General features: G+C 39.1%; 1 protein-coding gene across 1 annotated transcript in view; it reads left to right on the top strand.

Annotated features, from left to right (window-relative positions):
- UGGT2 (UDP-glucose glycoprotein glucosyltransferase 2) overlaps positions 1-17407 on the top strand; it is a 281123-nt gene that overhangs the window by 208507 nt on the left and 55209 nt on the right. Inside the window, 5 exon segments of the mRNA XM_030201370.1 lie at positions 2731-2889; positions 9973-10058; positions 12925-12971; positions 12974-13008; positions 15430-15515. Coding sequence (XP_030057230.1) covers positions 2731-2889; positions 9973-10058; positions 12925-12971; positions 12974-13008; positions 15430-15515 — 413 coding nt within the window.

Below are 17407 nucleotides of genomic sequence, written 5' to 3' on the forward strand. Positions count from 1 at the left end.
AGCAATTAGGAGCATTAATTAGAACATGTGCAGAACTCACTAAGCGAATACTATAACGTGTTACACATAAACTGTAATGCGCAATGTCAAAAAGGGGACATGTCCATGGGCGTGGAATGAGTGGGTCATGGACGTTCCAACAATTTACACACAGTGTTACAGAATATACCTGCTCTGCACCTAATCTAGGCATCGGAATTTACACCAAATTCTACTTGACCATAATTCCTTGTGACTAAATATAGTCATTCAGATGGCCGTCAGTATATTCTATAAACCGTGTGGAAATTTTGTACAATACACTTGGGCAAAAATTATTTCCAAGCGCCATATATAGAATCTAGCCCTTAGGTTTTAGACAGGTTATGGGTTTTAAAAATAAATAAAGCCTTACTAAATGGCCAGTAAGCAAAGGACATCAGGCGGTTACAGCTTATGCAAAACACCGCAATTAAGCTGCTTACTCGCTCTAAAAGGTACAATTACATGACCCCTTTACTCAGAGGCCCATTGGCTTCCAGTTACTCATCGTATTAAATAAAATGCTTCACAGCAGTCACCCCTTATATCTCTCCTGATTATTGTTACCTTACCTTCCAACCCGTTCATTAAGATCGTCTTCCCAGAACCAGCTTGTAATACCCTCTCTCCGGCAAATTGTATTTGAGACCACTCAGATCACCATCTTTAGTGTTACTGCCCTACCGACTTTTCTCCACGCAGAACTTTCAAGACTCAACTTAAAACATACCTGTTCCATGATGCCTTTTATTTACCATAAACCTAATTATCTTTCTCCAAATATATCTCCTTATTCAGTCTTTGGGGATTTCTTCTCATATTTACGCAGACTGTATTTTGTTGCTTTATCCTACAAAAAATCTATTTTCCCCATCTATCCAACCCCTTCAGGACTGTCTTACCCTCATCTCTGACTGTCTTCATTCCCACAGATTAGTCTTAAACAAAGTAAAGAAAGTAGCATACTGGTTCACTGGTGGCCTCCCATCCCCCTCTTTACCCTTAACACTCTTTGGGCTCACTCTGTCCACGGTAAACTCTTTCTGTTAATTTGGTGTCACTTTAGATTCTCAATTTCTCTCAACAAATTTCTGGCCTATGTAAAACAGGTTTCTTTCTTCTTTGTCAGCTTCACTGAGTTCAGAAATACTTTGACTATGACACTTTCCATGCCCTGATTCTCTCTCTCCTTATTACTAGACTTGATTATTATAACATTATATATCTAGGTTGTTCCCGCTCATTCCATAAGAAACTCCAGACCTCCAGAACACTGCTATGAAATTGCTTCACCATTCCCAAAAGTATGATCATGTATTGGCTTCTTGTAGATCAAAGGATTATCTTCAAGACACTCTTGCTTTCAAAACCTACCGCACAGATCACAACCTCCGCCCCCCCCCCCCCCAATCTAACTAATCTTGTTGTCCTTTACTCCCTCTGTACATCTCCTTCGCTCAATAAATGACCACCGTCTATGTCTCCCTAGCCCCATTTTGCTTAGTTGGAATCCACCTAGCATAAAGGCCGCCACCTTCACAGCCCCTTTCCTTTGGAACTCTATACTGTTCTCTATCTGTGCAGAATCGTCATTCAAAAAATTCAAAATAGACCTCAAAACTTAGCTGTTTCACCAAGCATTTAGTTCCACCTAAGGGTATACCATCTCTTACCTTGTTTCCTGCAATATTCCCTCTCCTTTTTCTCCTTTCTTTCATGATGGTATGTTTGACTCTTGTCACCCAAACCCACTTCCCCTCTACCTCCACTCTCTATTTCGGTTGATAACACCCTCATCGTCCCCGTCTCATCTGCCCGCAACCTCGGTGTCATCTTCGACTCCTCCCTCTCCTTCTCTGCGCATATCCAGCGGATAGCCAAGACCTGTCGCTTCTTCCTCTAAAACATTAGCAAAATCCGCCCTTACCTCTCTGAGCACACCACCCAAACTCTCATCCACTCTCTCATTACCTCTCGCCTTGACTACTGCAACCTACTCCTCACTGGTCTCCCACTTAGCCACCTATCCCCCCTTCAGTCCGTTCAGAACTCTGCTGCACGTCTTATCTTCCGCCTGAACCGCTACACTCATATCACCCCTCTCCTCAAGTCACTTCATTGGCTTCCGATCAGATACCGCATTCAATTCAAGCTTCTGCTACTAACCTACAAATGTACTCGATCTGCAGCCCCTCCTTACCTCTCAACCCTCATCTCCCCTTACGTTCCTACCCGTAACCTCCGCTCTCAAGACAAATCACTTTCCATAGTTCCTAAATCTAGGTTTCCCCTTATGTTTTATTCAAATAAAAACTCGAAACTACTTTTGGAATGAGAGGATTGTTTTAACAGCTTGAGCACTGCTGAATCAATGTATTCCAAAATACAGAAAATACCGTTCAGTTACTTGAAATGTTTGATTGCTCATATGCCGTAAACAGGATGTTTAGGCACAGACTCAGCAGACAGATCTTTTACTTAACATGAGACTGAAAAATGAGAGGAATCGGAGCACGTAGTAAACTTTCTGTGCTACTATTTCTGTATTACATAAGCCTGAACTTCATCAGTTGATCATTGTTACTTGAACTGACTTTTGGATGAACAAAGAGAACATTTAAAAAAAAAATTTTGAATTAGATCTTTGGTGCATTTTTCTCTGTCACTAAATAGCCTAATATTTTGCTAATAACAATCTGCTCTCCATAGGTAGAAGGAATAGTCACAGCAAATTATGAACTGGAATATCTGCTACTTGAAGGACATTGCTTTGATGTGACAACTGGGCAACCTCCCCGAGGATTACAGTTTACCCTTGGCACAAAAAATGAACCTGTTATGGTTGATACTATTGTTATGGCTAACCTGGTACGTACTAATTAAAACAAATCATTTTTGTGTTTTGTTTTGTTTTAATTTTATAATTTGCCAAGTGCACATGTGAAATTTCACTCGCAATCCACATTTGTAGTTCCTTCCCCTGACATAACTTCCCCAACCTTTTTATCACATGGGTGAAAGTACCTATTTCAGATATCCTTTTATGTTGGTAAGTGTTTTTCCATGTAACAATATCTGAAAATTACCCTCCCCATGTACGTGGATGTTTGAAGTGCCTTGTGCCCAATCACAAACACACTCAGTGCCACAGATTACTAAGAGAGGAATTTGGATACATGAAAAAAGTATGAAAATATATTCGGCACACCTAAGTCTAATCCATCAATGTCTGCATCGGCCCAGAAAGCTCCAGGAGTTGCACGATGCTGAGGATATGGATTTTGGTTCATGGCTTTTTTAGTTGTAATTGTCGAGTTTCATTCAGGTACAGTAGGTATTTTTCTGTCCCCAGAGGGCTCATAATCTAAGTTTGTACCTGAGGCAGCAGGGGTGCATCAACATCTAATGAACATTGACCAATTGCTGCCCAAATAAGGGGAAGGATTTGTCCTCCTCTTCATTGACACCACAGGCACCCATTGTCAAAGAGAGGATCAGAAGCATCAACTCAGGAGCTTAACTGAGATTTATCCTCAGGAGCTTAACTGAGATTGGATAGCAGAGCCGGTAGTGGGAGGCGGGGCTGGAGGTTGGGAGGCGTATAAGTCTGCCCAGAGCCGGTGGTGGGAGGCAGGGATAGTGCTGGGCAGACTTATAGGGTCTGTGCCAGAGCCGGTGGTGGGAGGCGGGACTGGAGGTTGGGAGGCAGGGATAGTGCTGGGCAGACTTATACGGTCTGTGCCAGAGCCGGTGGTGGGAGGCAGGGATAGTGCTGGGCAGACTTATATGGTCTGTGCCAGAGCCGGTGGTTGGGAGGGAGGGATAGTGCTGGGCAGACTTATACGGTCTGTGCCCTGAAGAGCACAGGTACAAATCAAAGTAGGGTATACACAAAAAGTAGCACACATGAGTTGTCTTGTTGGGCAGACTGGATGGACCGTGCAGGTCTTTTTTCTGCCGTCATCTACTATGTTGTTATGTTACTATTGGAATGTGATATCAGAAGCATTGAAGTACTGGTGGCCACCATACCCTTAAAATGTTCCCAGATGGAGATCCACTCAACTTCCTCAATGTCATAGGGGTCACAGCAGCCTCTAGTGACCTGAGAACCAAGCCACAAATAATCTTCAAGTGACTCGAGGATTTGGCCTCTTAATGTTGTACCTTCTTTGAAGACTGGCAATGCCAACATCAAGGAGGAGTTCAACAGGAAAATCAACAAGAAGCCTTCTCAATCCTTGCTCAGCACAATGCTTAACTTCATTGTCATCATAGATGCATAGCATCCTCTGACCAGTCCTCAAAATACATGCTGTCCTTGGACTTTGCCGTTAATGTCAGCTGCATGGTGTCTATTTCTAGTTCATTGGATGAGGAGACTTCCCCTGGAAACAGGTGTACACTGAAGTCTAGTTATGCCAAATCTACAGCTGCTCCCACTGAGGGACTGATATCTAGCCAGGCACAGTCCGATACTATTCTCTTTGAGTTCTTTTCTAGGTCTGAATTGGAGCACTTCTAGAATTCTGAATATGAGTCTGTAGAGTCCTCCAAAGAAAGTGGCTTCACTGTCCTAACCACAGATCCCTCTCCTCTACACAAAAGGAGAAGGTCTTCCCCAGAGGATTTCTCATTCATTGATTTTATTGAGGAAATGCCTAATACCATTCTATTTAAGTTAGAGACACAAAAGGAACCCAATTCAACTCCCTTCCAAAGCCTTAGTACAAAGGAGAATATGGGAGACCTTCCCTCTTAGTACAACCATTTCATAAAATGGTGGACTCCATTTATAAAGTCCAGAAGGCTCCCAAATTCAGGAAACAGAAGCCTCCACACCATTCTGAGGTGGTCAAATCCACTCTCAAGAGGGCTTAAAAGTTCCACATCACATTTCTCTCTAGCCCTTGAGATAGAGATATGGAGATATAGGATTTTTCTGAATTTTTAGCCCTTGGGGAGAAATGCTGGGATATTAGATTTTTGAGTTCTGTGCTCTCATCCTCCATAACTACATACCAGATCTTTCTAGGCCAGTATATGTCAAACACTCTATATAAGACTGATGAGTGTCATGGACTATTTCCCTCAACTCTGCTCTGCTAATGTCACCAGTGGTATAGGGAAGAACCGTGGAAAGCACATGGTCAGGTCAACATTTGATGCTTTCAAGACAGCATCAAGAGATTTTGATAAATTTATTTATTTATTTGGATTTTGCTCCACATTTTACAGTAGTAGCTTTTAAGGTGAGTTACATTCAGGTACACTGGGTATTTTCCTGTCCCTAGATTTTAAGTGACTTGCCCAAGATCAGAAGGAGCAGCAGTGGGATTTGAACTGGTCACCTCTGGATTTCAAGACTAGTGCTCTGACCACTAGCCACTCGTTGACTCCATATGGTTTCTGGAGTTTGAAGACTCTTGGTTGTGTGCCTCAGACCTCCATTATGATGTGCAGGAAAGGCTTTCTGACATGCCATGCTGTTGAGAGACTTTTTGCAGATAAGGTCAAAGAGATAGCTTCCCTCATAAAAGATCATTCCAAAGATTTTATGTCCCTCTTCCTGGTTAACACCCAACCTTATCCTCTTCCAGGAAGTATGCAAGTTGGATGGCAGAGGAAGACCTACTGATATCAAAGGGTTAGGTAATTATCCTCCTTGTTATTCCAGGCAAACTAAGCAAGGATCTCATTCTTGTCCCAAAGCTCCAGCCTGCATCTCAGGCAAAACCTGGAATGGAGATTTTACTGCCTCTAAGAGAACATAGCGAAAGTTCTAGTATTGTTGTCAAACAGGCTGCTAGCTGGAGGAAACCTAAACTTTTATGTAAAATTTAGCCTTTCTGACCTCCTTTCAGTCCTAAAGATTGTTCGCTCTTGAAGGCGGTGGGATTACTAACCTATTATCAGTAAGTGAACGTAAAGTTCACGACGGTGTGCATGGAATAGTTAAATTTGCAAGATATGATGGTGTAGATAAATATAACACTTTGTATGTAAGGATGAGAACCTTAAAAGAAATTCTCAAATGGATCGGAGTCCAATGTAGTTGACATAATAAAGGTGTAGCCTTATCATATCTTGAAGCTCTACAAATTATACGAGCAGCTGTGTTTTGAATAGTTTGTAAGCGTTTCAAGTTACATTTTGTAATGCCCGCATAGCAGATGTTACAATAATCAAGACGTGTCATAATGTATGCAAAGGCCAAGATATTCAATGAGTTATTATCTATTGTATTTCTAATAGAACGTAATTGCCTTAGATAATAAAAAGACTATTTTACTACCTCTGATATCTGATCGTTAAACGATAGGGCTGAATCTATGATCACACCTAAGTATTTGACAGATTGTACTGGGACAATTGACCTGTCAAACAAAGTAGGAATTAAAGTCAGTATTGAACTATGACCTGTTATCCAGCAAGCTATTGTCTTGTCAGGATCTATTAGTAGTTTATGCTCAAAGAGCCAGCTGGCAACCCTGCTTTAAATCTAAGTTTATTGGATCTACATAGTAAATCAACAGGAAATCATCGGCATAAGAATATGAACTAATACCCAATGTTTGAATAAGCAACGCCAATGGATTGACAAATAAATTGAATAGTAACGGTGACAAAACTGAACCTTGTGGTGCACCACAGGAAATATTATGAACTTTCAAAATAGATGAATTTTGAACCACTTTGTATGAACGACTTTTCAGAAAAGAGGAGAACCAGTTATAGACAGTACCAGAAATTCCCAGTGATTGTAAATGTTCTAATGAGAAAGTATGATCAATCAAATCAAATGCCGCAGAGAGGTCAAGTGTTCTAGAATATATTTCACTCAGGATTGCGGTCACTACTGCTCTGTACTATATCCTTTTCTAAAACCTGACTGCCTTGGATGTAATGCATTTATAGATTCAGAGTATGATTGAAGCTGCAGAAATACTGTAGTTTCCATTATTTTTGACAAAAAAGGAAGATTTGAAACAGGTCGATAATTACTTGGAGAAAGAGAATCAAGTGACTGCTTTTTTTTAAAATGGGCTTTACCAAGGCTGTTTTTTAGAGATATTGGTACTTCACCTTCCATAAGACTCTCAACTATCATTTCATACAGATAGGTTTGTAAACCCAAAGATGAGATTTTGAGCCAATCTAAAGGAATAGGATCAAGAGAACAGTATGAAACAGATAAGCTAGACACTATCTTTTGAAATGATGTGAATGAAGGAGACTCAAATGACCACCATGATCCCAAACAACTTGAGAAGGATTTTTCACTTAATATATTAGTAACATTTGGAAACTGTGCTCGTAACTTATCTATCTTTGATGTAAAGAAATTTGCTAAAATTTCTGCATCTATACAAGATGTAGTTTTGTAGATCTGTGGTTTTGTTGTTATTTGTTTTACTATAGCAAAGAGTTGTTTAGGTGAATTTGAACCTGTTGAATTTGTTTGGAATAGTATGAAATCTTTGCAATTCTAATCTGTTTTAAGTAATACCTTTGACGTTGCTTACATTTATTTTTCAGCTCTTCAGTTTTTCCTATTTTCCACTTCCGTTCTGCCTGTCGCACCTATTGTTTACATAGTCTTAAGCCCAGATGATACCATGGCTGAGACTTTTTAATCTGCGTGTTAATTATTTCTGCCTATATTTGCATACCATTTGCACTGTTCTGTCCCATGCTTCTCCCGTGGTAGGGCCTTTCAAGCATCGTGCACCGGTAGACGTGAGCGCTAGTCCAGCGCTAATGGCCTCTAGCGCCTTTGTTTACCTCTGAGCATTGGGATCTGAGATTGTTAAATCTTTGTATGGGTCAGCAAACATCCATTGACTGTCCTGGTAGATTTTGTTTAATTTCTTTACTACTTATCTATTTAACAATTCTAGTTCAAGACAGAGTACAGTAAACAAATCAGTGACTATCTATATTCACATATAAAATGCATTCCAAAATTACAATAAAAATAACATAAAATCTGACCAGCAACAATTCCCCACCTCCCTACCCCCACTTTCCTCAACCCATATTTGTAAACCAAGTATGATTTCATTACTTGTAGGAATGATTCCAGTCTTGCAAAGAGTATCTCCTTCCATTTTCCTTCTGTAGAAATTGTCTTCACCATAGATGTGTCCAAACTGTACTGTGCATCACTGGGCCAAAGAAGTGCAAAGATTATGGTCCAGGAAAGGCTGATTTGTGTGATCAAAAACAAAGCGGATGACTTGTGACAGCAATGGACAAGTCTCACAGGAGAAAGGTTGATGAACTCATAAAGGACAATCAGAGGATCACTCAAAGTGTTAAACTGCAACCCTAAAAATTTTGAAAAAATGATTTAGATGAGTTCAGATGCACAAGAAGAAAATGTTATTACAACATGACAACACTAGGCCTCTCACAGCACGAAACCCACAGAGGCAATTGCGAAGGTGGGTCTCGGTCTTACCCCATCTTCCATACAGCCCAGACTTAACATTGAAGGAATACCCTCAGAGGCATCTGTTCAACTCAAATAAAAAGAGATTGAAAAGACTGTGAGCAATTGGTTGACGAGACAAGATGTGCAGTTTTTTTCACGATTGCTTTCAAATCTTGTCCATCATTGGCAGAAATGTGTTGCAAATGATGGTGACTATGGGCCCTGTTTACTGAGGTGCGTTAGTGTTTTTAGCGCACCTACACTTAGCGCGTGCGCGAACCATGTAGGCGCCTATAGGAATACTATAGGCACGTACATGGTTAATGCGCTTTAAAAGCATTAACCCGCCTATAATACTGCTTAGTAAACAGAGCCCTATGTAGAAAAGTAAATACATTTAATAAAAAGGCAAGTTTCAATCATTTTTGTTTTTTATTCATCACAGTATCTTCATTTAAATAGAAACTATAAAGGTGGAAACATTACTTTTCATTTAATCCTCATATATTTATAAATGATTTAGAAAAAGGAGACGCAAGTGAAAAAAATGGAATGGCTCTCTTATGAATTAAGAGTAAATAACATATGGTTCTTTCTCTTGGAGGTGAGAGGACTGAGAGGAGATATGAATGATAATAAAATAGTTGTCTTTTTATTGATGTTAAAAAAAATAGCTTGTAACATATAAAGGGCCCTGTTTACTAAGCCACGTTATAGGCGCGTTAAGATCTGTAACTCGCATTAACCATGTACGCTCATAACCATGTACGTGCCTACAATATCCCTGTAGGCACCTACATGGCTAGCTCACGCGCTAATTGTAGGCGCATTAAAAACGCTAACATGCCTTATTAAACAGGGCCCAAAGTCAAAATTCATGCATCAATGAAGAAAAAATGCCATAGTTATAGAGCAAGAAAAATGGCAAAAAAGTCTCAGCATAACTTAGTCCAACCCAAAACACATTATTGTGATTATTTATACGGATAAAACTAACAAATAACAGATTTAAAACAAATTGGCGAAAGTATATTTTCATCAAATGCATAATCAAACTGTAGGACGTTGCTTGATGATGTGGTGAAGGCATCTAGCATAGCTAAGTTTAAAAGTGCTCTGAAAAAGTTTCCTGGAGGAGAAGTACATAAACAGTTATTTATTTACTTTAGATTTCTTTCTGACTTCTGTAAACAAAGCAAGGGATAAATAAAACACACAAGTGTAATGGATATAACATAACTTAAGATCACACAAAAATAGCATACAGTAATTACAACAGCTCTCATTTCCAAGCTATCATGCTTAAACTGTTTAACCTTTCTTTGTAAGACTACTGTTCCATATTCTTCATTATTTTTGTTACCCTTTCTTCGAGAGAATAAGAGAAATAAAGTAGAACTGAGGCAGTGATATTTAAACCTGATGATTTTCTGTTTAGATTCTTTTCAACATTTTCACTAGATAAAATATTAATTGGGAATCATAGCATTTTAATTTTAGCTCTGTTCCTTTAGGGGTATTTTCAACTGAAAGCAAATCCCGGTGCTTGGACACTAAGATTGCGTAAAGGAAGATCAGAAGACATTTACCATATATTTGCGTAAGTACTAGTTTCTAAATTAAGACATTAGTCTGTTGTCCTTTATCTTCACTGAAAATGTTTTTCTTATTGGAAGGACTAAGTCATTGTTTCCTGCCTGTTGTAGCTTACTGTAAGTAGTAAAGATGAAAAATTATCTAATCTACTGGTTCCCAAACTTGTACTGAAGGATCTGCAGCCATCCAGGTTTTCAGGATATCCACAATGAATATTCATGAGTTAGATTTGCATGCACTACTTCTATCTCCTGCAGTTTTTTTCTCATTCACATTCATTGTGAATATCCTGAAACCCCAGTTGGCCTGGTGTCCCTCAGGACTTGTTTGGGAACCATTTATCTACTCCAATTGTTTAATTAGTGCTCCTGTTTTAAAATAAACGGGGGCAAAATCATGGAGTGAGGAGTTTAAGTATGATATTTCTGGTAAAAGTGTCTCCTGCTTCAGAAATTTGCAGAGCACGAGCATCTGTCTATCATTCTTTAAATACTTATTTGCTAGCATACCATAGCTCTGTTTTTGATCTAATTATACTATGGAATTATTTGACAACACTAGTGTATTTAAAATACTACTACTACTACTACTACTTAACATTTCTAGAGCGCTACTAGGGTTACGCAGCGCTGTACAATTTAACAAAGAGAGACAGTCCCTGCTCAAAGAGCTTACAATCTAATAGACAAGTGAACGGTCGGTCCGATCGGGGCAGTCAAATTGGGGCAGTCTGGATTCACTGAACGGTAAGGGTTAGGTGCCGAACGCAGCAATTGAAGAGGTGGGCTTTAAGCAAAGACTTGAAGATGGGCAGGGAGGGGGCTTGGCGTAAGGGTTCAGGAAGGTTGTTCCAAGCATAGGGTGAGGCGAGGCAGAATGAGCGGAGCCTGGAGTTGGCGGTGGTGGAGAAGGGTACTGAGAGGAGGGATTTATCCTGTGAAAATATGTTGAAATATTGCATGTAAGTTAAAAAAAAAAATTTAGAATAGATTACTTTTTAATTACTTTCCTGTAGTTTATTTAAAATTTGATATACCGCTAATACAACAAAAGTTGGTCGAAGTGGTTAACAAAGTATAAAATTACGAGAAGAAAAGAGTGCCATTATCAATAGGTCAGCAAACAATTGCTCAAACAGAGGATACAAAGACAGGGAAGGGGTATTGTAATGCCTAACATCCTTGAGAGCAGTCTTTGGTGCTACAAGTGAGGAGAACAATGGGCCATGGCTTTTCAGAGTAACGGGGCTCTAAGTCCAAAGGCTAGTTGGAAAAAATATGTTTCCAGAAATTGCTTAAATTTTAAGAAGGAAACTTTGGCTCTAATTGAGAGCGGGAAGTTATTCCAGGATTTAGGTGCTAAGGAAAAGAAAGCCTAGGAGCATGTGGTCTCGTAGTTGGCTCATTGGGGAGAGGGTAGGGTCAATCGATTGGCATCTAAAGATCTAAGGGCCCCTTTTACTAAGGCGTGCCTAAAAGTGGCCTGCGCTAATGTAGGTGCGTGTTTTGGATGTGCACAGGTCAAGTTTTCAGCACACCTGGAAAAAGGCTTTTGGGGGGGGGGAGGCCAAAAATGGGCGTGTGCGGCACAATTAAAACCAGCGTGCGTCCATTTTCAGCCTGAGTCCTTACCACCACCCATTGATTTAGTAGTAAGGTCTCACACGCTAACCGGGCGGTAAGCGGCCAGCGTGCATAAACTGCCAATTATCGCTGGGTAAGTGCCACGCAGTAGAAAATATTTTGTACCTCATGTTTTGGGCGTGGATCAAAAATGGAATTACCTCTCGGGCTACTCGTTAACTGGGCGGTAGTTCCAATTTGGTACGCATTAGACCCAAGTATGCACCTACACACCTTAGTAAAAGAAGAGGGATATGTGGCAAGACAAGATGAAGGGCTTTATGGGCAAGGCAGAGAAGCTATTACAATTCAAAACTGTTCAGTATTGAGATTTATATGAATAATCAAGTTTTCTGCAGTCCTTTTTGGTATCCACTAAATTATAATGATGTACTTTAGGAAAGCAGAAACTACTTTATTATTTGAGATTTATTCAAAGGCATTAAGGTTTACTTGTGCCTGTTAAAGAATGCATAGGTATATCCAGTTTAACATTAAAGCAGTTAACTATGGCTCAAACTTACTGCTCTCTGGAGTGGAGGGGTAGCCTAATGGTTGATACAGTGGGCTGGGATCCTGTGGGTTCAATTCCCACTGCAAGCTCCTCGTGACTCTGGCAAGTCACTTAACCCTCCATTGCCCAGGTACAATAATATATAAACTGCTTTGATTGTAGCCACAGAAAGGTGGTATGTCAAATACCATCCCCTCTCCTTCTGTGTGATGCTGAAGATTCTGATTCAGGTTTCTGACTGAGAGTTGCATAGATTAATACATTCGAGTACTAGGAGGGTGAAACCTACAGGAAAGTTCTCTGGTGGCACCAACCTCAAGTGTGTATTTCTCGACAATCCAAACTGTGTCAAATTGACAAAACACAAGAAACAATGAACTAAGAGGTCCTTTTACGAAGCTGCGGCAAAAGGAGGCCTACGCTGGCATTGGCACGTGTTTTTGACTTGTTCCGAGACCCCCTTTTACCAAAAAATGCATTTGAATTATATTTTTAAGACAGCACAGGCCCTAAGACAGCAGAATATAAAAAATGTACAAAGGTATGAATACTCTTACAAAGTTCTGTAGGTGCATATGTTGACTGACTTCATAAATTTAGTGAAACATACGCACCTATGTGCATTGATAGCTTGGCACCTTATTAAATTGCCCTCCACATGTGTGTTTATTAGTATTGACTTGTTCTATATATTTTGAAGCAAATGACTAAGTTTTTTTTTCCTGTTTCCATAGTCATTCTGGTACAGATTCACCAGCAGACCAAGAAGATGTTATCGTAGTGTTAACAACTTTAACAGCAAAATCATCAAAGTAAATGTATGTAGACAATTTAATCAACTCCTAAAAATTGATGAAATAGTGACCTACTCAAAAATGTATTCCCACACCAAGCAATATTGTAAGCCAAAAAACACCACATTTTTCTCATTGAAACTTATAATAAAAAAACTGATTACTTGCAGCAAGGAGGAAAAAGATCTCAGTGGCCCTTATCACCAAAACAGGTGATGCATTCTTGCTGCAAGTAACAGTTTTTTTATTGGTTTCTATGAGTGAAGTGTGGTGTTTTGGCCTATAGTATTTCTTGCTGTAGACAATTCAATGATGTGTCTTCCCCAATGTTGTTGGGGACATCAATATACTAGAGATTCTGTCTGCTTTTGAATGGCAGCATTGATGCCCTAGCTAAAATACTGCCATGGTAGAGTTCTTTTTTTGTAAATGATCTCAAATAATTATGGATAGAGAAACCTAAATTTCTGCACATTGCTAAACTATAACATGGAAATAAAACATTAATGGGACATTTTCAAAAGGTACCTGCCTGCACATGTCTTTGAAGCAGTTTGTAAAACTTTGAACCAAAGATGACTCCTTTAAAGCAGGCTCCAACTTCAATAAGGAAGATGATCCAGGATACAAAGATGCCCATTGAGACTGATTTCAAGTGCTCCTAAATGTCAGTTAATACAGGCTCTTTTATCTTCTCTATTGCAATTCCACAGATCCTACTTAGTCTCTGGCTTTACGTTTTGCTTCCTTGAATCTATGGGTGTTTTGGAGGCAATTCCGCAACCTACGTGCACATTAGACGAGTATAAATTTATATACTGGTGTGCTGCCTAAGTGCTATTTTGCAAATACTGCTTAACTTATGTAGCATATATTTTCAAGGGGGGCATATACATGGGTGGAGCTTTGGCAGGACATAGGTGCCCCCACTTATGCGCATGACTTACGCTCATACCTTCTGCATTTAGGCACTCGCACTTCCACCATCTCTGTGGCTGACGGAAGTCGTAAGTGCTCGGGCTTAAATGTTAGACGTGTTAATGAATGGTTACATTAGTATTCTGTAAAGGAATATACGTGACTATGTTCCTTTATAGGCTTCTACCACGTGCACTCTGGATGCCTAATTCTGGGTGCCTTGTTACAGAATTGCCCCTTTTATGCTTATCCTGTGCATTTTTAAACTTTAGTACTATTTTAGCATTTTCTACCTTTATGGGGAGCTTTTCCAAGCACTTGCTTGTATATCTATCAGAAATATATTTCCTTGTTGCATCTGAGTCTTCCCACTTACGTTTTACACACTAAAGGTATGCAGAAGGTACTATAGTAGAGAACATTACAGTAGACTTGTGTTTAACACACATTTAAAATAATCTGATAAATTAATGAAAGAAATATTTAACTCTCTTAGCCTACATTGTTTGTTTTGGGTTTTTTTTTAACATAGACACTGTTAAATAGGCTGTTGAAATTGTTGTTTACAAATAATGGTACACCCAGACATAAGGCAGAACTGCATGAATATAAAATTACCAACTCATTTGATGTCATTACATTAAAAACTAATGTCCTAGACTTTGTATTTCAAGAGTTATATTATGTTGTACACTGCTTATATTCCACAAATACCATGAATGGTTCACTGCGGATCACAATGTAAGAAAAATAGTAGAAATTTGGTACATATCCCGTTAGAAATCAACAAACGCTAGCATATTTAACAATCTTCTCTTATTTTTTCTGTAAACAAAATGTCTTAAGAGCCTTTCTAAAAACATAGTAATTAGTTAAGGTCCAAAGTTGTAAAGGTAACCCATTCCATATAGAAGCAACTTGATAATAAAGAGAGGAATCAGACATCCTTTGTTTAGTAATCCATCTGATAGAAGAAAAAGCCAGTAATATTAAATTCTGAGTTTTGGCTCCCGCCTTCATGTGTAATAGAGTAATCCAGTCCGTGAGGTAAAAAGGAGCCTCACCATATATAGTATTAAATGTTAATACACAAAGCTTAAATGTAGACCTTGCATATTTAGGGAGCCAGTGAAGACTGCAATAATAATTAAGCTGATTAAAATCTGCTTGACGAAAATATTAACCCAGTGGCAGTATTCTGGATTAACGCTAATCTTTTGATCAATGTTTTGGTACAACAAATGTACACATTACAGTAGTCCAGCCTAGATAATAATAAAGCTTGGACCAATCATCGAAATGCACTTGGTTCAAATATTTATAGATTGCTCGCAGCTTCCTTAACATCAAGAATGATTTCAAGACCAGCAAAGTCAAATGATTGGAGAATGTCAGTAGGCTACCTACCTCGACTCTTCAAATTTTTGAGCCCATATTAGCCCATAATAAAGATCAATGTAATTTCATTCAAAGATTTCTTATACAGTTTCCAGAAATACATCTTCCTATAATTTTTTTATCCACCAGGTACAGAAAAAGCCTGATAAAGTAGATGAAGATCTTCTTAGTGACACAGCTACAGAAAGCACAAGTGTCTGGGATTCAATTATAAGGTAATTAGATTGACTCTGCAAGTGAGTTCATCTGTGACTAATAGAGACAGAAAGTCAAGAATTGCATCAATGTGTTTTGCTACTGGAAGCAAAATGTTTTCATAGTCCTTCGTCTTGTAATTTTAATGCAGGTGCTTAAAGCAGTATTTGTATGTTTTGCATACCTTTTAATATGCTCTTTCAAATGTAAGTGTGATGTCAATTATAATTGAATTGCTTACTGAGTGGGGGGAGGGAGTTATCAACACTGTTAACCCCCTTATTAATAACTGGGTCTCATTGTATAAAATGGGACCTATGCTAAAATAGCACAAGTTAGTGGTAAAATAATACATCTTAATGATAACTATGCCCCTGAGCAGATTAATGTGTCCAAAGAACACATAAGGAATCATACCCAGCCTGAATGAAAGTCAGAACTCAAAGAATGAACAAAAGCTCTAACAAAAAGGGCAGGCCTAGTGGGGAGGCCTTGTACAAGTAAGGTCACTCTGCAATCTTAAGTAACTGACATAAATTATATTATACTATATCCCACCCCCCCCCCCCCCCATCAATTTTTATTTTGGTATAAATCTCAATATTATTGCATGGAATTGATGTATAATCCTGCTTAGCCACACTATTGTCATTTGCTCTATAAAAAGGGTTTGGTGGCATTTCATCACACCTAATAGCTTGATCAATTTATTCAAATAGAAGCCAGTACCATGGTCAGACCACTTCCAAATGGATTTCACCAGTGATATCTGTATGTCAAGCTTAACCAGGTACAAGTCCTCCAAACACATCTCCACCAGAGGTAAAATCAACAAGGTCACTTTCTGGTCTGAGCTAACAGATTCCCTCACTACCTCATCGCCTACACATGGTTTGATCAAATCCCGCTGGGTTACCAAGGTAAAAGCCATATCAGACAAAATTGCTCCATTCACCACTAAAAAGGTCAAGACGTCCAGAAATTCACTGTGGTTTACAGAGGAACTATCCATCCTAAATAAATGGAATGTCAACGCCTTGAAAAGCAATGGAGAAAGAACAAAGATACCACTGGCTATATGGAAGTCAACCTTCTGGTACTACCAAAAGAAGGTAGCTGATTCAAAACGTCAGTACTATAGCAGCCTAATAGGTCAAGATGATCTTGACAACAAAAAAATTTTAAAAACTGGCTTCCAGAAATGATGATGAACATTATTTGAAAACATGTCCCACCACCCAAGACCTAACGGATCATTTTGCCAATAAGATCCTCCAACTTAGGTCTGAACTAACTAAAGCTACTCCAGCAGTGGAAAATAGTCCAACATGTAGTTCAGCCTCAATTACCAGAGATCCTACAATCCAAGGACTCCAAAATGGACCAAAACTGTGAATCTTTTCAACCACTAACATTTGAGGATATAAGATCACTGCTGTTGAAATGCTTCTGAGCCAACTACTCCCTGGATCAATACCCAAAATACCTACTCAGTTCCATCCCTATGGAAGCAGTAAACTTGTTACTCGATCTCAATAAGCTGTTAAAAACTGGCTTTCTTTCTCAGCAAAATTGTTCTCCACCGTTGAAGAGATTTGGGCTAGATGTAACATCGCCTGCAAACTACTGTCCAGTGGCAAGCATACCCATTTTTCCTAAAGCATTAGAAAACTACATCAGTAAACAACTCTTTTTATACCTGGAAAACTGTTCTATATTTCACTGCTCACAATTTGGCTTCAGGTTGTCACATAGTATGGAAACATTGCTGCTAGTTCTAACTACATATGTCAGTCAACACCTATGCAAAGGTGACCAGGTAATTCTTCTGCAGTTCAATATATTGGTGGCATTCGGTGTGGTTGACCACACATTTTTTCTTTTGCATATGCTACATGAAAAATAATCAAAG

The sequence above is a fragment of the Microcaecilia unicolor genome, chromosome 4 (assembly GCF_901765095.1).
Source record: "Microcaecilia unicolor chromosome 4, aMicUni1.1, whole genome shotgun sequence".
In the NCBI taxonomy this organism is placed as follows: domain Eukaryota; kingdom Metazoa; phylum Chordata; class Amphibia; order Gymnophiona; family Siphonopidae; genus Microcaecilia; species Microcaecilia unicolor.